Source organism: Primulina eburnea, chromosome 9, assembly GCF_022965805.1.
Source record: "Primulina eburnea isolate SZY01 chromosome 9, ASM2296580v1, whole genome shotgun sequence".
Taxonomy (NCBI): domain Eukaryota; kingdom Viridiplantae; phylum Streptophyta; class Magnoliopsida; order Lamiales; family Gesneriaceae; genus Primulina; species Primulina eburnea.
The window spans coordinates 27782045-27804117 of record NC_133109.1 but is presented as its reverse complement, the minus strand read 5'-3'; the positions used below and the strand labels follow the sequence as shown (position 1 = coordinate 27804117).

At 33.8% G+C, this 22073-nt stretch overlaps 1 protein-coding gene across 3 annotated transcripts in view; it reads right to left on the bottom strand.

Annotated features, from left to right (window-relative positions):
- Positions 1-6076, bottom strand: part of LOC140841431 (uncharacterized) — a 64848-nt gene extending 58772 nt beyond the window's left edge. For 2 of the 3 annotated variants that reach the window (XR_012120184.1, XM_073208839.1), the window contains exons 1-4: positions 5795-6075; positions 5660-5719; positions 5388-5500; positions 4766-4834 (exon numbers count right to left, since the gene is read on the bottom strand). Coding sequence is in view for 2 of the 3 variants with exons in the window: in XM_073208839.1 (XP_073064940.1) it covers positions 4766-4834; positions 5388-5500; positions 5660-5719; positions 5795-6028 (476 nt within the window). In the remaining variant the exon portion in view is untranslated. Of the gene's footprint in view, positions 1-4765; positions 4835-5387; positions 5501-5659; positions 5720-5794 lie in introns of all 3 variants that reach the window. The other variant, XM_073208840.1, reaches the window with a different exon arrangement.
- Between the last annotated feature and the right edge of the window lie 15997 nt (positions 6077-22073).

Here is a 22073-nt window from a genome sequence, read left to right as displayed (position 1 = left end):
AATAAAAACTAAATAATTGTCTATTACATAATAAACTACTAATACCGACTTCTAAAGATTGAAGTCGATGAGAGTGGAAGCACTATGTACTTAAAAATAAAAAGTTAATGCTTGAATGAGTCATACTGCAAAGTTAGTGAAGTAAAAACGAAGGACAAAATGAGTTAATAAAAATATTATAACAGGCTAACTTGAATGAATCTCGTATATATAAGTATCTCACTTGGTCCCACCTTATGTTTTGTCACTGTACAAAGCGAAAGTTCATCAGTATTCTACATTTTCTTATTTTTCTCTTGATTTCAAATTTAATTTCATCATCTATTGATCTTTAGAGATATATTAGAATTTTTTCTAAACATCTAATCTTAAATTTGATCAATTAAAAAAATAATTATTATACTTTGTATATAATAATAAATAGATTAATATATTTGAAGATAGAAAAAGTAACGAATTGAGAAGAATAAAAAATGATGTTAGAATTAATACTATAATTATCTAATTTCGATATTAAATTTAACATCCTACATTCGAAAATATGTTTATTGAGGTAAAGACTATGATGATAAACTAAAAACAATATTTTATTTATCATTGTAATGTAATCATAATATGATCATTATTCGGAATCAGAAACTGATGTACTTTGACTTTTTAATTAAATTGTATAAACAATTCTTTCATTATTTTTAGTGGATATACATGTTAAATTTATTAAAATTAAATAGTAGAATTTAATGATGAATATGAATGTATTAATTCAACTTTCAATTTGGGTTTTGGGATTTTTTGAACATGCTATATATATATATATATATATATATTTTTCTGATTTTTCGTTTATTTTAAATATAAATTTTCAAATAGATGAAAAATTATTTTTGTTCTCTATTACTTATGTAGAATATCAAGTATATATTCTACTCAAATGTCTTATAAATTCATATGATTTAGTAAAAGGTTATTTGCATAAACCTATTTGTTGGATACAATAATTGATCATGTTGAGTAGAGTAATTGAAATTTTGCGCTTGAGTTGTTGCACTATTTAAATGATTTGATTTGCACTGTTACCATAATCTATAGGTTTTGATAAAACAGTAAACGCTTGAGCCAACAATTGGTATCAGAGCCAAGATCGCGACTTTGATTTTCATTGATTGCAATTGATGCAATTATTAGGAGATAGATTGTTGGGTACAATAATTGTCCACGATGGATAGGCACTTGAGCTGTTATACGATTTAAAGATTTGACTTGCATCGTTAGTATCAGTTATAGCTTTTGGTAAAACGACAAATGCTCGATCCTACATTATTCAATTGTAAAGCTAGCAGAAGCATGTTGCATCAATTTTTTGTTTTGAATTGGTCCCTTACATGTTACTCGATTTTTAAATTTAAAAGCATTCTACAGTTTTCAAATATTATTATATATTGAATTATAATAAATCCATTTCAAATTGGATAAATATAGAATAAAAATCATGTAAATATTATTAACAAAAACATTTATATGAAATACTGGCTTGGTCGATAATCAAAATAAGAAATAAACAAATTTTGATCTTTGAGTGAGAAATAAGATGTTTAAAGAAAGTTATAATTGACACAATGAAATAGTGCACTTACATGCATTTGTCACTGTATTTTGCAACTAAAATGTCAAAAATGTTTCCACATATTATTTTTATATCATATTTAAAATAATTATGAATCCTGATTTTTATTATTTTGAGTTGACCTTTGTTACGAAAAATCATTGTGAATAAATTGTTGAAAATTCTTATATATATGTATATCACATATTAATATATCAACCTAAGTTCAGGTATTAAAAAACTACAAAATGAACTTATTCATCTTCAATATACACAAATTATATTGTAAATATATATGACAATTAAGACAATGAAGTAGAATATATATATATGTTCACATATAACAAAATATATAGACAAGAAAAACAATAAAAAATATTTTCTAGATATAAATATTTTTTAATAACTTTTTACATTGAGTTAGAGAAGATAAAAGAGAAAAAATATTAACTCTTTTGGGTTACACAAAAAATAGAAATGGAAGAAGTGTTTGTCATACAATGAATTAATTTTTCAAATTAAATGTATACTATAAAGTTATATTTACTACTCAAACCTTATAAATGCAATGAATTTTTCTCAAGATAAGGGTACACAAATGATCCCGTGAAGATATTTAAACAATTAAAAAAATTAAATATATTATTTTTCTGGATGTAATACCAATATGACATTAGTAATTTAATTGTGCTAATTATACTTATGAGTTAATATGAAATATTAAAATAAGTATGATAAGAGTCAGTAAAAAGATGATTTATTGTAAAAAATATCATTATTATAAATTACAAACAAATGACAACATTTAATCAATATTTTTTTAAATCGGTCCATCAGTACTTTTTATTTGATGATAAATTATTATAATAATATGTAGTTTATAAGTTATCAAGTATAATTGGGTGTATTCAATTCAGTGTTTTGATGACTTTTAATGACTTTTTTAAATAATAGACTTTTATGGATTTGATAAATTTTTATTGACTTTTATAGAATCTCACAGATTTATAAATAGATTTATGTAGACTTTTTTGCAAGATTTTTATAGACTTTTGTGGATTTTTTTTTTATAAAATTTTATAAATTTTGTACTTAACTATAACATGTAATTTTTTTATTGATTTCTTTGAACCAATAATTAATTGACATATATATTATATTCAGTTTGAAATTATTTTCAATATTTATATTAATAAATAAATTTACTTATTTAAAAGTTAAATCGTTTAATCTTTACATGTGTATATATGTGGGTTTATATGCATGTTTGTAAATTTTTTAAAATACATCAATTAATTAACATGTAACATTCTTTTTAAATTGATAAAATACATGTGAAAATAATATTATTTATTATTGTGTGAATATAATTTTGTATAAAAATATTATAGCTTACATATTAATTGAAAATACTAAAATGAATTTAAAAAATCATGGTTCTTACCAGACTATTTAATTATTAAGTATTAAGCAACATTTTTTTGATCATCTTTTATTATTATTGAATATTACATTAATTTGTATAAATCATAAATTAAAACTCACAAAATCAATTTTATAATTCAAAATTTCCCGTGAACAATCAGCCAAAAAATGAAAATTTTAAAAAGGAAATATGAAAATATATATAGAGATACACTTCGGAAATTTGAGAGAATGATAGAAATAGATGAGAGAAGAGAAGATAGGAAGAGATGTGATGTGAAGCGACGGAGAAAAATAATTAGCTTGTGTATGAGTTAGAAGTTTTAAAAATCCATTCAAATCTTTGGGGTGAACCAAATACAATATTTTACAATTTTTAGTTGTACCTTAGCCTTTAAAACGTATGTCAATGAATTCCACGGAGTTATTAAAAGTCCATGGAAAATTTGAATACCTATAGACTTTTATAGAGTTTATAAAAGTCAATGTTGAATACCACTTGACTTTTTAAAACTCCATGAAAGTCTATTTTGAATACCACTAGATTTCTATAGAGTATGCAAAAGTCTTGATTGAATACCTCTAGATTTTTACAATCTACAAAAGTCATTAAAAGTCAATAAATTTCCCAAGTTGAACACACCCCCCGTGTCCAATAAATTAAAGGTAACTAGGAAATTAAAAGTATCTGGTAGAAATTATTGATAATTTACATGAAAGAGAATAATAATCAAATAACATTGTAAATAAAAAAATTGCAGATCATTGATTGTCAAAAAAGATTTGTAATAATTGAATATTTTAATAAAATATATGCATTATTGAGAGAATATGACAACTAACAAAAAAAAACAATATGATAAAAAATATATAAAAAAATTTTAGTAGTCTAATATTTTTTAAAATTAAGAAAAATGTTTTTTTCCTAATTATCAAAATAATTATATGTATATTATAACAAACTACGACAAAGAGCTGTTGAGTTGTCAAAATCAACCAAGAAGCATATTGGAAGTGTGTCAAGTGGATAAGATACTTTCTCTGATTTATATACCGTCTATGGTCATGATTTTTTTATTTTTTATGGCTTAGTTTGTTTCAGTTGATAAATGTTAATAACCATGTTTTAATTCATTTAAATATTATTAAAATTTCGTACATATATTTTCAGTAGTTTAGTTTTTTACGTGCAACGCACGTGCATTTTTCTAGTTATTATAAATATGCAACATAAATTCAATTTGTGGGAGTGAATTGCCCTTCTTTACCAATCACACTCCGTAATTGGAAATGTTAGTTGCTCTTCATCTTTAACCTTCTTCCACTCCACCTCAATGGGGTGCATGAAGGCTAAATCCAGAGTGCATTGAGCATCTCTTTGCTTACTAATAAACTTGCAAATAGGAATAGTTAACTAATTTAGTAGATTCAACTTCAAGTTCTCATAACAAAGGATATTGCAAAATCTAGCACAAATTCTCGAAAAAGAAATAAAATGCATTTATTCTAAGAGAAAATACTATTTTACTTGAGAAAAGTTTTCTTATGAAAATCTTCTTGGAGCCAACCACACACCACACAAGCCTTTTTTAAGACTAAGCAGACAATTTTAAAAGTTATCGGTGAGATTCTCTCAAGCCGATCTCTTGCAAAATAACTTCCCTACCAAAGGAAAAACATATTCAACCTATCTTGGCAAAAACAATATGACAAGTAACAAGACGAAGAGGTAATTACTGGGCAATCATATGGTCAACAGCCTCGGTTGATGTTCCATGCTCATCCTGAAGGTATACTCTCCATCCCCTGGTACAAAATCGAGGCTTATGGTCGATATAACAATGTTCTAAATAGCATGAAATGAGATTACTAAGAACAGCAATCATTTAGTCAGAGATACAAAAGCAAAGCAGGGTGCAGTAAAGTTAACATGATAAAAGCGTGTAAGTAATAACTTTAAATTCATTTTTAATCCCAAAATATTGCCCATGTTAACTATACAGAGTTAAATACACCTCAAGAAATTGCAGAACTAGCACATCAAAGCATGCCTATCCATCATTCACGGCATTCAATCAACATATACTTCAAAAACTCTGCAATTTGACAATTTTGAGCTAAAATCTAATCATACATGTCAAGTCAGAAGAGGGACCTAATTGGGTGAGTGGGCTTGGCTCCTTGAATATATAAAACATTAAATTTCATGTGAAACTTCTCAAAAACTATAAGTTTGTCCCAGTTCATAACACTATACTACAACCCCAGTTGAATCTCTATGTTGCGGCACTGTCTCACCACCTTCGAAAACTGTCATCTGATAAATACCACGCGAAAACGAAAGAAGAAGGCAATATACCTTTCTGCTGCTCGAACTGCAAGTCTACCCGCAACACTTCGAACCTTATTCGATTGCTCTGTCTCCTTACCATCACTAGACTTAGGAATCCCCACTATAAACTCATCAACTTCCTAAACAATGCGCATAAAAGAAACATTTTTACACAGACACGAATCGCATGGACACTAAATTCTCGATAACATTACGCAGTACTAACAAATGCAAAACAAAGGAAAAACATTAAAAATCCCGGACAAAAAATGTAGAAGCAAAATCATGTAAACCCTGACCTGGATTTCAGCAATATCAAGAAGCCGGAGTTCAAGCTTTTGCCCTCTCAATTCCAAAACCTGAAACAAAATGGAACGAGCCCATCTCGAAAACACACTCATATACATTCGAAAACAGCAAGAATGTGAGAATACCGTCAACGGGCGAATCGAGAAGCCTTTGCTAAGTGCCAGTCCGGTTCGGGAAAATCCCATGTCTACTCCGAGGCTGAAACCTCCCCGCCACGAAGGATTACGCCTTCGGAGGACGGCATTTGGAGGAATTTGCTCTTCCCATGGCACTGAAACCGAGGCCCGTGATTGGGGTCTTCGAGAAATGGAAATTGAATTGACGTTTGCCAAGTGAAGAAGGTTGCTTTGTAGTGCCATCCGTTTGTTCGTTTCATTTTTTGAAGAAAAAAAGTCCTCCGTCACGGGTTTGGGATTAGAAACTAAAATCGTGTTGGCTATTGTTACCTGAATAAGTTGTCATTCGCTAGCAACGTTTTCTAATCTTAAAAACATACGCGTGTGTGTGTTGTGTATAGCGACGTTACCTGAATAAGTTGTCATTCACTAGAACGTTTTCTAATCTTAAAAACATACGTGTGTGTGTCTATATATATCTTAGATTATTAACGGTTATGTGATAATTGAACAATTGATGAGAATACTTAAAGTAAATATTACTAAAGATGTTTAAGGATTTCTTTACTTCGTATTTAAGAGCTTTGGTGATATATTTATTAGTCATGCCACTTTATTTTTTGAAGATATGAAAATATAGAATTTTATTGAATTTGTAGAACCACATATAACAACAGTGTAACAAGAGGCTAAAAAAAAAACTAAAAGATATAAATAGAATTATCTTAAATCTCATGGTAAGGAAAAAACAAATTTTAGTATGCTATATGTAAAATGGATTTACAGAAGGGGTAAATGTAGTACAAAGCAAAAAAAAATCATAAAATAAGAAATGAAAACAACTTTTATATATGTAGATTAGATATAGTATAAACTAAAATTCTTAATAGGTAGATACAAACAATTTATAACTAAACATTTTATACAGCACAAAGAAAACATTTGCTTATTTATTTAGTGGACAATTGGTTGATGTCGATGCATGCATATCTTTGATATCTAATTCTTTCTCAATATCAGTTGCATATTCTAGAAAAAGAAAAGGCTTTGCTTCCATTGTAAGCACTCGCCGGAAGATGATCGTCCATAGTGGGTTGGAGTAAAATCTTTTCATCATAACTTCAACTTCTTTTTGAAATAGATAGTTGTAGTAACATTGTCCACAGTCGATAAAAGTACAGTATGCATTGTTTTCCATCAGATTTGATGATGAACAAAAGATATAACTAATAAAGAGAGTGAAAGTATGGTAAAATAATTAACTAACTTTGAAGCAATAAATAAGGTAAGTAGATATCTATATATGACAAAAGAGGTGGTTTTTTTAGATGAGTCATTAACAACAATTGATACGTGTTGGATTAAAAGCTACTATTTTTTTAAAAAAAAGGCTAGTCATCACATGGTTTATTTTTTACATTTGTAACATTGAAGCAAGCTTATTCATCATTTTTCTGTGTTGTGTGTCAAAAAAATGAACACTGTTACAAACAATAAAACAGTTTTCAAATTGGAAGGAATTCAAATTTTTTTGTCGAGCAAGAGTTTGTACTGTATATCGTAACACAGAACTAAACATATAAAATGCATTTGGTTGATAAAAAAAGTGAGCTAAGATATAGCTATTTTTTTTTTAAGATTTGAAAATTTTAAAATTTTGAGTAGGAAAAAACAAAGTTTAATGAAAGAAATAAATATAGTATATGAAGTTGTACCTGAAAAAAGACAGTAGAGAAATTGATTTCAACATTTATATGAATAACTTTAAAGCATATTTCAATTAATTTATGTGGGTAGTTTTAACTATATGGTTCAGGATGATGTTCATTATTGTTCTAATTTTATAAGTTCTCATATTATTTAGTAGAATTTTTAACATATTCGTACAACCATAAGAAAAATTGAGGTAGCAAAGGTTGTGTTGACGAAACAAAGGGAAAGGAAGAGAGAAAGAGCAGCAATTGACGGCAGGTGGCCGGGAACAACACCGTCTGAAGGTGAACGAAACGAAGCGAAAGGAAAACAGAAAGAGCAGCAAAAGACGGCGAGCGAAGTTGAGCGTGACGAAGTGGGGGAAAGAAAGACAGATCGCTGGGCAGAAAACATAGCGGACAAAAGGTGCAGGGGTCGAAGCGAAAGATGCAAGAGTCGAAGTGAAGGGAACGAGAATGATGAGAAGGACAAACAAGCGAAAGAATTCAATTGTACAAACCGAACACTCAAGTTATAGACATGTGATATCCATGTGGAGATGGTTGTCGGTGCATATGTAGAGAGGTGCATGTGACCCATGTATCATGGGAGCAACTGGCAACTTGCCACAAACTAGCCAAAAACACATTATTCCCTCTTTTAGATACATAGATATATAATCACTATTTTTAATTTAATTTTTTATTATTATGAGGATTTTCAATTATATTTTTACCCAATTTTTTTTGGGATAATTACATCTACATTTACACAATAAAAAAAATTACGGTTAGAATGTTACATTTATCCCTTGAGGCAAGAAGGGAACTACATATTGGCCTAGGTGACTCACTTTTTTTTAGCATCAGATAGAAATCTAATGAGTTGAAGTATTTCGATGATACCCGGTTTTAACCTGAATCGACTCGAAACTTAACCGAAATTTTCCCAACTTTTTACCATACCTATTAAACACTTAAAGGATCCTAAAGTTTTAATACCAGGCCCAAAATCTCTTGGCTGACCTTCCAAAAAAACCACAATTTCGGCCCTTCCTATTTTGTACCCAAACTCACTCACCTTACCAAAATCACGCCCCTAGCCTACCACCAGCTGTTCCGGCCCCGAACAAAGACCTCTAGGACCTAGACCAGATCTTAAGGAACCTACCAGAACCAAGCAACTAGTCCCATGCACGCTGCTATCTTCTAAGAACCGAGATTCATCAAAAGCTACTACCGCGGCTAATCCTTCTCCACTTGGCTCGAGCGATCTTTTCATCAACTCCAGCATGGTTTGAGCAATTCCAGACCCCAACTCAGACCCACCAGAGTCTGGTCCAGGGCTATAGAAGGCCCTTGCACAGCCAGAACAACGGAAACACGATCTCGCCCCCACAAACTCACCGATCTCGACCAAGCTTCCAACTCCAGCACCTAAACCCCATCAAACACAACCGGCACAGCCCCCTTGCATCAACAATACAACAGCCCCTTGCACAAACGCAGAAAAACGTGAGTAGAAGGCAAAGAAACGTGATAACATGCAAGTAACCCGAACAAATCTCATGTATCATGTTGAATCGGAATATTTCATGCATAATGCATACACGAAAAACATATAATACGTGAATGATGCAGAAAAGATGTTACAAAACGTTCCTTTGATGTTTGTTGAACACAAACGAGACGAGGGAAACACCGGGAGGATTTTTCTCTTGAAGAAAACCCTTTGGCCGAAGCCTAGCAGCTGAGGGATGCTGAAAACGAGAGAAAAAGATGGTGGTGGAGGGGAGTGTCGGCTGATGTGAGGGAGGTAGGGTTAGGGTTTGATTAGTGGGGTAATCAAATAGAAACAATTTAACTAATGGGCTCTAATTTTAAATGAAAAAGGATTATAAGGGTTTTAAACCAAATAAAAGCTTAAAATTAGGCTCATTAAGTCCAAAACTAACCGTGAAAAATATTTCGTGTTGGAAAGTTTTTGAAAATATTAGCTGAACCCTCAAAAAGTCCCCCGATTCGATAAAATTTGCGTACCGTTAAAAATTATGCTATGGCGGGTAAATCCAACAAAGCCAAATTCTTGAAAAATACCTTTAAAATATCTTATAATAATTAATAAAAATTAATCATGTAATAAAATAGTTTCCTGAAAATTCTCCGGTCTCCGATTCTCGTTCAAGCACGAAATGCATCTAGAACCCTAATGCATGAGCTTTTAAAAATTCATTAAATAAATTCTACCATGCATAAATTATGAATAAAAATAATTAAACACATAATTTAAAATAAAACCCTAAGTTGCATGCATTCAAGTTACGTGAATTAAATTCATGGACCTTATACGTAAGGCCAAGGCTCAGTTGACGGGTGAGAGTGTCGTTGATGTCTCCGCTACCCAGTACTATTGTAAGGCCCGAGATTTTATTACTGTAATATGAGATTAATCTGAAATGATTTGACGATGATTATTATAATCTAGTTGGTGATAATCGAGATGATTATAAACAGAACGGATCGGATTGGGAGAACCGAAAGAAGAGTTGACATGAGATGTAAGGAGAAGTCCCCGCGCACAGGCACGACATGTATCGGCGCACATGCGCGAGGAAGACAGAACTATGCGCGCACATGCGCGACTTGAATGCGCGCACATGCACGGAACGTCCAGTAGCATCGGCGCATATGCGCGACGTAGATGGGGCACATGCGTGGGAGGGGCAGAAGGTTCGCGCATATGCGCGGAATTGATTGGCCCATATGCACGAGAAGACAAAACGCTGGTTCAAATAACTGGCGCATATGCGCGACTTTGTGCGCGCATATGCGCGCAACGTGCAGAACATGCACAATGCCACTTGCCCTTGTATCATGAAACGTGTATATATATATATATATATAATATATATAAGAAACAAGCCTTATTCAGAAAGAAAAAGGAGAAACGAAGGAAACTTTGGGAAAGATTAGTCCGTGAAGCTTAGGATCGCGATTGTGCAAAATCCATCCATCTGGTTTTGAATCCGACTTCAGTACTGTGTTACTATCGTCGCAGGCTACAACTGGACATAAGTTTTATTACGTTTAGACAAGATTTGAATTTATGATATTGTGAGAATTGAATATTAATCAGATATGATGTTTCTGCTACCGTAGATATTGTACAATTGAAGTCAGATTAAAGAATAGGCTGTTTATATAATTGTTATGATTTTTGGTGTTGATTTGACTGAGATTCGATATCAGATTTGTGTTATCGTTGAGATTATGAGTTATACCAATATTGTGTATGAGTTCTGGTATTATATCTGTGATGTGGAGATTGACGGGGTTATTCAGATTGTATTGTTATGCCGTCGAAATATCAGCTGATTAGATTGATCAGATTCAGTAATGGTCTCGATTGTATGGTGATATTGTTGATATGAATTAGATTGTACCTTGTTCAGATATGGATCAGATTATATATCGATTTGAGTATTGATCAGAACAGGTCTTGAATTGAGTTATTTACTGATATGGTATTTTTATGATTGTCATTATCAGATTTGGATATGGACAGATCAGAATACAAGACTTCGTCTTCGTCAGACCGGGAAGACAAAGATATAAATAAATGTTGATTCGGGATTGTACAACTCGAGTTAGGTTTGACTTGAGTTTCCCAAAATCACATACTTTATTTTATTGCATTGATATTTGCAGATTATCAGATTGATATGTTTAGTCTATTGAATGATAGCAGAGCCAGAGTTTGAGTCTAAGAAAGATCAGCCTAGCTAGGGCAGAACCGCCGAGTCTTTGTCAGAACCGCTGAGACTCTAGACTTACGGTGTATCGATGAGCTTAGATGTAGATCGACGTCTATTGTAGACATTCGATACAGCATACCAAAGTCTATATTAGATCGGGATCCCTAGATTAGAATGAGAGATGAGTTGAGTCTTAGATATTGAGACTAGAATTTGATTTACAGATCCGTATTGATTTATGTGTCGTAGATTACGATTCATGTTTTATTCACAGATTAATATTGATACATGTTATTTGATTATGATACATGTGAAAAGATATAATTCATGCTTTTATGGTAATTCAGTTAATTGCATGTATACATTGTTTATACTGAGATATTTATATCTCACCGGAGTATCCGGCTGTTGTCTTGTTTGTATGTGTGCATGACAACAGGTTGGGCAGGATCAGGGTCAAGAAGATGATGAAAGATCGAGATTAGAGTGGTGATTCCGGACTTGGATGTAGATCTGGTTTAATACTTGAAATTTAGTAGTTGAACCTTAGACTAGTTTGAATAATTATTGTACCTTATTGAACTTTTATACTGAGATGTATATTAGTTACATTCCATTACCTTCCGCACTTGCATTTTAAAAAGAAAATTTTTTAGACTCTGTTTATCTTAATTGATAATTGAATCAGTCCCAATGACGATTAAGAAGATGATTAGCGTCCGGGTCCCCACAAAAGGTGGTATCAGAGTGATAGATCCTTTAGACTGAGATAAAAGAGAATTAGCGGGGTAAATTGAGTTTTCTTTCCTTGGATGTGATTGCTAGCATGAGATTTATTCTAATGTTGATTGACATGGTGTATGCTAGCATGACATTATGCTCTACTGCTTTAAAATACATGTTAGCTAATTATCTGATTTGAATTGGTAATATGTATTATTGAGTATGAATCAGACTTGATTCTCGATCAGCAGTAAGATGATCAGAGAAAGACTGGAACAGATTTGTAGTATTTGAGTACTAATGTTTTGATAAGCAGATATACCTCCACGGAGAATTCCAGAAAGGGGTAGTACTTCGACTGAACAGATAGATGTATCAGAAACTCAGATGGAAATAAAGTTGAAAGAGTTTCAGTTATTTCAGCCGCCAATTCTGAGTAGTATCGAGACGTCTGAAGATTGTGAGAACTGGTTTGATGACATAGAAATACTGTTCGATTTACTCGATTGTACAGATGAACAGAGACTTAAAATGGTGTCTAACCAGTTACGAGAAGCCGCCGGGAGTTGGTGGATTAAAAGTAAAAGAATGTTAGAACAGAGAGGTACAGTGATTTCGTGGGAAATATTCAGAACTGAATTTTATCAAAGATTTTTCTCAGTTTCATACCGAGAGGACAAGAAAGCAGAGTTTGAAAATTTGAGCCAAGTTCAACTGAATATTGAAGGATATGTGGCTAAATTCTCTACTCTACTGCGTTTTTCTCCTCATTTAATTGGGAATGATGAAGCTGTAGCGGATCAGTTCATCAGAGGATTGAATTCGGAGATAGTTGCATTGATGAATATGCAGCGACCTTACCATTTTGTGGATGCCTTGAGTAGAGCGAAGAGAGCGGAGGCGAGTCTGATTAGATAACTAACAAAGGTGTGTGCGATGCAATCCCAGACACAACAATCCCCTCTCCGATTTGATCGCGGCAGCACGAGTGGAAAGCAAGATTTGCTGAAAGCTCGAAAGAAACAGTTTAAGAAGTTAGGGAGCGGACTGAGCGGTTCATCTAGCTCCAGTGGTTCTAGCCCGAGTTATACTGGAATGTATTGCAGAACTTGCGGAGGAAGACATCCCACGGAGCTATGCCAGGGAGTTACTGGAAGTTGTCGTATCTGTCGACAGCCAGGGCACTTTGCTAGAGTTTGTCTCCAGAGAGATTCCCGAAGATTTCAGGGATCAGGACCATCTGGTGGCAGTGACCGAGGAACAGACCCAAGAGGCACTTGATGATATAGTGGCAGGTACTGTTCTTTTATGATTATGTTGCATATGTATTGATATATACTAGGGATCAGGACCATCTGGTGGCAGTGACCGAGGAACAGACCCAAGAGGCACTTGATGATATAGTGGCAGGTACTGTTCTTTTATGATTATGTTGCATATGTATTGATATATACTAATGCATTTCTTATGATTATCTTTGACTGAGTTGCATTGATATATATGGTACCTGTTGGGTCTGTATTGTTGTAGTATTAATCTTTGTATCTTTTGGGAAAGAAAGATTGATATCAGAGATTTCTGTGAAATATTGTATACTACAGTAAGAGGAGAATGAGATTGAGTTAGATTATTATGTACTTGTGTTTCTGATTAGACCGCATTATTGATATTAATATGCTGAACAAGTACAGAACTTTGATAGATTCCTTCCAGAAAAATATAAGATTCAGACGAGATATGGCTGAAGAGTAGAAATTCCACGGTAAGGATTCTAGATCTAGAATTCTTTTGATATTTGTATTGTCTATGACTCGATTGATACAGAAAGGAGCAGATGGTATCCTTATGTATTCAGTAGATGTACTGAAATCGAGCCTAACATTGGCAGATGTGCCAATGATGTACGAGTTGGCTGATAATTGTCCAGATGAGATTCCAGATTTGCCTAGAATTGAAAGATAGACTTCAGAATTGAATTGAGATCAGGTACTATTCGTTTTATCAGAATTTAGTACAGAATGATATTAAACGTATAGAATGATACAAAATGAATTGAAATAAGTGAAAGATCAGTAGAAGAGTACCGACCAAGAGTTACATCTGATTTAGTGTTTCTCTTTGGCATGTTTCAGTATGTTCAGAGATATTCTGATGATTTTATGCTCATTGTATCTATGAGATTTTGATATAAGTGCAGCATTTGATTGATCGAATCGAATATCTGAAGATTTTATTGAATATTCTGAGAACTGTGATGATTGTATACAGAAATTATTCAGATATGAATCCTACTTGAAACAGATTGTATTCAGAGTATGCAATATCTGAAGTTAATATACCGATTGATTTTGGCACAGTTGAGATCTGGATTAGTGACAGAGAATGATACTGATATCAGAAAGATCAGAAATGTCAGAAATTTATTTTTGGTCTGAGTTGGCAGATTATCTTATACGATGGTTGTTTTGTATCTTCTTGAGTATTATTATTATTGTTCTAAAACAGTATTTGAGACAGCTTATATTGTGTGGGGGCGTATTATGTTTGCAGATGATATATAGCAATTAATCAAAACAACATGAAGACATGATTGATTAGTCAGAATTGACAATATTGTCAAAAATTGCCATTTGATGAGTTTACTGAACTCACTAAATCAGTATAGATCATTGATATTGTGAATCTGATTTGATAGTATTGTTATTCTGAGTCAGTGTTGGATACAGATTATTTAAACCGAATCAAAGCTGAATTCGAGAATTACAGTAGTTCAGAGATTTAATCAGAATATACAGAACTTAATTTCGATAATCAGATCAGAGCATCGATCAGAGTAACAGATATGTGATTTTTACTGTATGAGAATGATTATCTTGTGATGTCAAATGTTTCAGACTTGTACAACAGAATTTGATATCGATAATCAGAATCGAATACCAGGTAGGTATTTTTCTTTAATTTATATTATTAACTGAATTGTTTGTATCAAATAGTTCGAATTTGAAATGACTGATAGGGTCAGAAGCGCACAGAAATGGATTCAGTATTCGTTCAGGTAACAGACAGCGTATGATAATTCGAACAGACAGTTTTGATATAAACAGATTAAATCAGTTATGATAGAATTATACTGAAATGTTGGCAAAATTTGTACTGATATATCTGAATTGTCAATAAATGAAGACAGAAAGATAGAAATCAGAAGATTTATTACAGAATTGTATATTTCTGACTAGACATGGGAAGTATATTTCGATGAATTTCGTAATGAGATCACTGTAATACTTTCCAGATTGTGATGTGATATGATTGTTATTGACAGATTGTTCAATCTATATCTATTAGTTTGTACCAAATAACGTACAAACATGACCAAATGACACAGATCGATGTCAGAAAAAATGGTCAAAATAATTAGAATGCCGAAGTAGAATATATCAGATTGTGATTTTGCTTGAGTTTGTATTTGTGGTAGAACATACCATGAACTCAATCTTATATTACCCACCGACCGACAGATAGTCAGAGCGTACTATCCAGATATTGGAAGATATTTGTGGAGCTGTAGTGCTGGATGCTAGCACTAGTTGATATGACATGTTGTCATTTTACGAATTAGAGTACAATGATAGTCATCAAACGAGTAATGATAGTTACAAACGAGACATTGTACAGCGAGTACTACAGATTCTTTGGTACAAGAATAATATCTCGGAGATACCTGAGATAAGATCTAATACGGTCAGAGATATGACAAAGAAAAGGTAGCTAATTTAGAAAAGAATGAAACTAGCTCAGATCAGACTGACTGAATATGCCAACGTCGGATGGTGACGATTGGTATTCGAGGCTGAAGATTTAATATATCCTTGAATGAGATAAACAGATTTGATAACAACTGATGTTAGTGATTTGTTATGAGCTGTGGATTGGTATATACGGATGTTGTATAGCCAGTATTGTGACATTGATTTTGTCAGAGCTATTCTGAGAGATAGAATTTGATATAATATGGAGATTTCAGAATAGATTCATTGAGATGAGTTTCTGATTTAAACTCTGTATACATTCTTCTGAAAGATCTGAACTGATTACTCGCGAGTTCGAGGACGAACTCAGATCTAAGAGGGGGACAAATGTAATGCCCGAGATTTTGTTACTGTAATCTGAGATTAATCTGAAATGATTTGAAGATGATTATTATAATCTAATTGGTGATAATCGAGATGATTATAAACAGAACGGATCGGATCGGGAGAACCGAAAGAAGAGTTGACATGAGATGTAAGGAGAAGTCCCCGCGCACAGACGTGACATGTATCGGCGCACATGCACGAGGAAGACAGAACTATGCGCGCACATGCGGGGGAGGGGCAGAAGGTTCGGCGCATATGCGCGGAATTGATTGGCGCATATGCGCGAGAAGACAAAACGCTGGTTCAAATAACTGGCGCATATGCGCGACTTTGTGCGCGCGTGCAGAACATGCACAATGCCACTTGCCCTTGTATCATGAAACGTGTGTGTGTGTGTGTGTGTATATATATATATATATATATATATATATATATATATATATATATATATATATATATATATATATATATTTAGACAAGATTTGAATTTATCATATTGTGAGAATTGAATATGAATCAGATATGATGTTTCTCCTACCGTAGATATGGTACAATTAAATTCAGATTAAAGAATAGACTGTTTATACAATTGTTATGATTTTTGGTGTGGATTTGACTGAGATTCGATATCAGATTTGTGTTATCGTTGAGATTATGAGTTATACCAGTATTGTGTATGAGTTCTGGTATTATATCTGTGATGTGGAGATTGACGGGGTTTTTCAGATTGTATTGTTATGCCGTCGAAACATCAGCTGATTAGATTGATCAGATTCAGTAATGGTCTCCATTGTATGGTGATATTGTTGATATGAATTAGATTGTACATTGTTCAGATATGGATCAGATTATATACCGATTTGAGTATTGATCAGAACAGGTCTTGAATTGAGTTATATACTAATATGGTATTTATATGATTGTCATTATCAGATTTGGATATGGACAGATCAGAATACAAGACTTCGTCTTCGTCAGACCGGGAAGACAAAGGTATAAATAAATGTTGATTCGGGATTGTACAACTCGAGTTAGGTTTGACTTGAGTTTCCCAAAATTTTATTGCATTGATATTTGCAGATTATCAGATTGATATGTTTAGTCTATTGAATGATAGCAGAGCCAGAGTTTGAGTCTAGGACAGATCAGCCTAGCTAGGGCAGAACCGCCGAGTCTTTGTCAGAACCGCTGAGACTCTAGACTTACGGTGTATCGATGATGATATATCTATTGATTCTAGCACAGTTGAGACCGCGATCAGTTGGCCGAGATTGATATCCGTGACAGAAATTATAGTTGCATGAGTTTAGCAGGCTATTGTATCTGACTGTGTTCAAATCTGAATTGAGAATTGTTATTTCTGGGAGCAGCATATGATACAGATCGTATAAAGTTGAGATTCAATACCGTCCATGCCGAACCAGAGCTGATTTTGAGAGTAAAACAGTTCAGAAAGTTGATCAGAATAGGCAAAACTTGATATCAGTAGTCAGAGCAGAGTATCGATCCGAATATCAGGTATGTGATATTGCATTGTATGTAAATAACCGATGGGTTGTGCCAGATATTTCGAGTTTTAAATGACTGATGTTGTCAGAAGTGCACAATAATTGATTTAGCATTCATATTGATAGAAACAAATGAGACAGATGTGGCAGAATTTGTATTGAAATGTTTGAATTGCCGACAGGTGAATACAGAAAGAAAGAAACCAGGAGATTAGTTATATAGCTTATCGATTCCTGAATGGAAATGGGATTACATTTCTAGGGATATCGTGATGAAGCTACCGCATTTCTCTCGGGATTGAGCATTGATTGAGTTAAGAGTGACAGGCTGACATAGTCTTTGAGTGCTTGCTCGTACATAAAGATGTACAGATATGATTATATTACTGAGATTTCTATCAGAAAAGTGATCAGATTATACAGAGTATCGAGAGTTGATTATATCAGACCATGATTTTGGTTGACTTTGCAAGTTTGGCAGAGTGTACAGCAAGAGTTGGGTACGAGATTATATCTAAGTACTGCATATCATTCATCGACTGACGGACAGTCAGAGTGGGTTATCTGGATTTTGGAGAATATGCTTAGAGTTGTAGTGCGTGATTTTAGCACTAGTTGGCAGGATTTATTGTCATGTCGTGAATTTTCATACAACAACAGCTATCAGACGAGTATCGTGATGGCACCATTTGAATGTTGTACAGTAAGAAGTGCAGATTCCTTCTTTATTAAGATGATATCTCTGAGGTTCCTGAGATTGAACCTGATATGATCAGAGATATGACTGAGGAAATGAAGCTGATTTCGAAGAAAATGAAAACAGCTCAGAATAGACAGACTAAATATGCCAACGTCAGACGATGACCGTTGATATTTGAGGCAGAAGACTGAATATTGAATTAACTAGAATTAAACAGATTTGATAACAGCTGTTGATTGATATATATGGATGTGGTATAGCCAGTATTTTGAGATTGATTTTATCAGAGTTACTTCGAGTTATATTATGATATTATATTTCTTGAAGTACTATTCCAGATTGAAATCAGAATCAGTGAAAGAAAGATAATTCAGAATGAAGACTATTCTGTTGTTGAAAGTTCAATAGAGGGTAGAATATCGAAAAAGCTAGTTGGAAGACAGAATCTGAAATGAGATAAAGATTCTAGAATTGTTATATTGAGGTGAGTTTTCTTTTAGCTTTTGTATATATCTCCTTCTTTTATCTGATTTGGTATCCGATATGATTACCTGTGATATATGAGTTGATTGCCTATGATTTCGGGGACGAAATCGTATCTTAGGGGGGGAGAAATGTAAGGCCCGAGAATCTGATTACCGTAATCTGAAATGATTTGGGGATAATTAATGTGATTATAAACGGAAAGAATTAGACCAAGAAAAACGGAAGAAAAATGAAATATGTGCGAGGACAGAACACCTCGCGCATATGCGCGACAAGGAGCCGCGCATATGCGCGCCAGTGGCAGAAGACCTCGCGCATATGCACGATACGTGTGCGCGCATATGCGCGAGATGTCCAGTAGCTAAATGTGATGTCCAGAGAGTTGGGCGCACCTGCGCGGCGTGGAGGCGCGCATATGCGCCAGTGTTGAAGGCAGAGACAGTAGGTCTCGCGCATATGCGCGGCGAAGGGGCGCGCATATGCGTGAGTTGCCAAGAACTTATGCGCCGAGACTCGAAGGTCTCGCGCATATGCGCCGACGGTGGTCGCGCATATGCACCGAGTTCCTAACGACGACATCTACAACTGGACATTGGATATGGACAGATTTGACTTCGAGACTTCGAATTCGTCAGACCGAGAAGAGAAAGGTATAAGTCAATGTGGTATTGGGAGATCGACTCGAGTAAGATATACATGAGTTTCCCTAAATCACATACTTATTATTATTATGTTCATTGATTTGATTTGATATGCTTGCTCTATGAATGTATAGAAAGCAGGTATTAGTCGAGTGATCTTGTGACATCAATGTCGATAGTGATGAAATCGTCACTGGCACATTGCACGTTGTCACAAGATAGTTGAATTGGCGATAGTGCCGCAGTCTGTGACAGATAGGTCAAGACACCGGATGTTTGGTTATATCGAAGTGGATAGGATTTGATTTTCTTCTATTACTGATGTTCGATATAGGAATACCAACGTCTGGAAACCGGGATCCATAGACTAGGATTGAGTCTAGTTTGAGACCTGGAGTCACGAGTCTGATTGGCGATTTTATATTGATTATGTTTCTGATTTTGTTACATGTTACTGATATCTGTTACATGTTTTACATGCTTTTACATTGTTGATATAACTGCATGTTTCGTTGATTTATACTGGGATTTTATTCTCACCGGAGTTATCCGGCTGTTGTCGTGTTTGTATGTGTGCATGACAACAGGTGGGACAGGTTCAGGGTCGAGGAGATGAAGATAGATCGTGATTAGAGTGGAGACTACGGACTTGGATTAGTGATAGGGTTTGAACACTTGATGTGTAGTTGTTAAACCTTAGTTCGAAGTATTGTATATAGTAACAGACTTGTACTTTTAATATTGATATGTATATTTGCATGTATTCCATTATGTTCCGCAATTTTTTTTAAAAAAAATTAGACCATGTTTGTTATAATTGATTAAATTGTCTCAATGATGATTAAGAACATGATTAGCGTCCGAGTCCTCACACCTGTGCCAAAGATTAATCGATCTTCAGTTAATTAGTTGTTATTAATAAATCTCAATGAACATATATCATACATGTGATGCACTGGAACATGAAGATGGTTAGTTCCTTGCGCTTGTTTTCCCTCTGCAGGCGGCGGAGCTTGTTCCTGGCTTTCTCTAATCGCTGCCGCGTGAAGCTCGTCTGGTTCTCCATAAAACGTGTTTTGTCCATGTCCAGCTTCCCCGTGAAATGTTCCAGAATACGCCGCGCCTCTGGATGCGCAGGCCAGACCTCCGGCTGAGGATGAAACTCGTTGTAAGTGACAGCGCATGCAACAACCCCGCAGAGGGTGCTCAACTCCTCCGCATTCTTCATCAATCCCTTGTTCCTTTTCTTGTACGACGCCTTTCTTTCTTATTCATTGGTTGGGTAAGCAAAAGTGATTTTCTTTCTTGCCATTCTCTTTCATGTGATTATTATTATTATTATTTTGTTGACAAACATTAGTCTCACCCTCTTAGGTCCTCTATATATAATAATGGATATATGTATATGTATAGGTGCTTATATTTATGGATATGAAATATGAAGATTTATTCAATTTTTTTGATGATGTTTTAATTTTTCGTGTGTTTTGACTAGTAAAATATTTTGATTTTTGATTTGATAATAAATAGATTTCAAACTCTCATTTCAAATATATCTTAATTACTAATACATATCTAAATTATTCAAATATAAATTTGAAATTTACCCAAATAAATTAATTGGATTCGAAATTGATGATTCTAAATAGATCAATCTGAAAGGAATTAAATTCCTTGATATATTTTCCGTTTTAATATCTTTAATATTTTACATTTCTAGACATGAGAAAATAATTATATGATCTCTTGTAGATTTGGAATATGATATGAGACTCATAATATCTTTAATATATGGAATCTCAATATCTTTAAGATAGGAGATCTTTATTCCTTAAGAAGTTTTTTTCTAATAAAACTCTTGGGTGCGTTTTCTAATAGGTAGAACGTGCAAAGAGAATAGAGAGAGAGAGAGACGAAGAAGTTCGAAGAGTTTTCGAGAAAGAAGCCATCTCGTACTACTGTTTTGAGTGTTGCCGAGAAGTGCTTACATCCGATGACGACAACACCTAATCATTGTGTTGATTTTTGAAGACTTTTAACTTCTCGGTTGATGCATCCCTTGTATACTGGTGATACGGTTTGTTAGAGGTTTAGGATGCAATTTGTTACTCGCCTTTATTAGGGAGTTGTTTTATTCTTTCACTAGTATTGGTTTTTGTAAACTTACAAGTTTTTCTAGTGAATTATTTTGCCCTGAGGCACCGCACAAATATTGTATACTTGTGCATAATTTATATATTGTCTCTCGTATTATTATCATTATTCCAGCTTTTTGTAGGTGTGTTAAAATTATAATTTCCGCTGCATGTTGTCGTGGGTGTTACAACACCTATGCACAACACTTATATTCTGAAACACACAACACTCACCCTCAACTCACACATACACTGTGGAAACAGAACTTTTAATTGGTATCAGAGCCTCCACTTGACGCTACTAAGTGAGATCCTGTTTCATTTTGTTTTCAGAGTGAAAAGGAATTATGGAAGGATCAACAAATACTGTTTTTAGGCCTCCTGTGTTGGATGGATCAAACTATGCATTGTGGAAAGTAAAGATGAGGGTTTTTATTAAATCCATTGAAGAAAGAGCTTGGCAACGTGTACTTGATGGTTGGAGTCCACCAAAACTTGAGGATGCTGATGGAG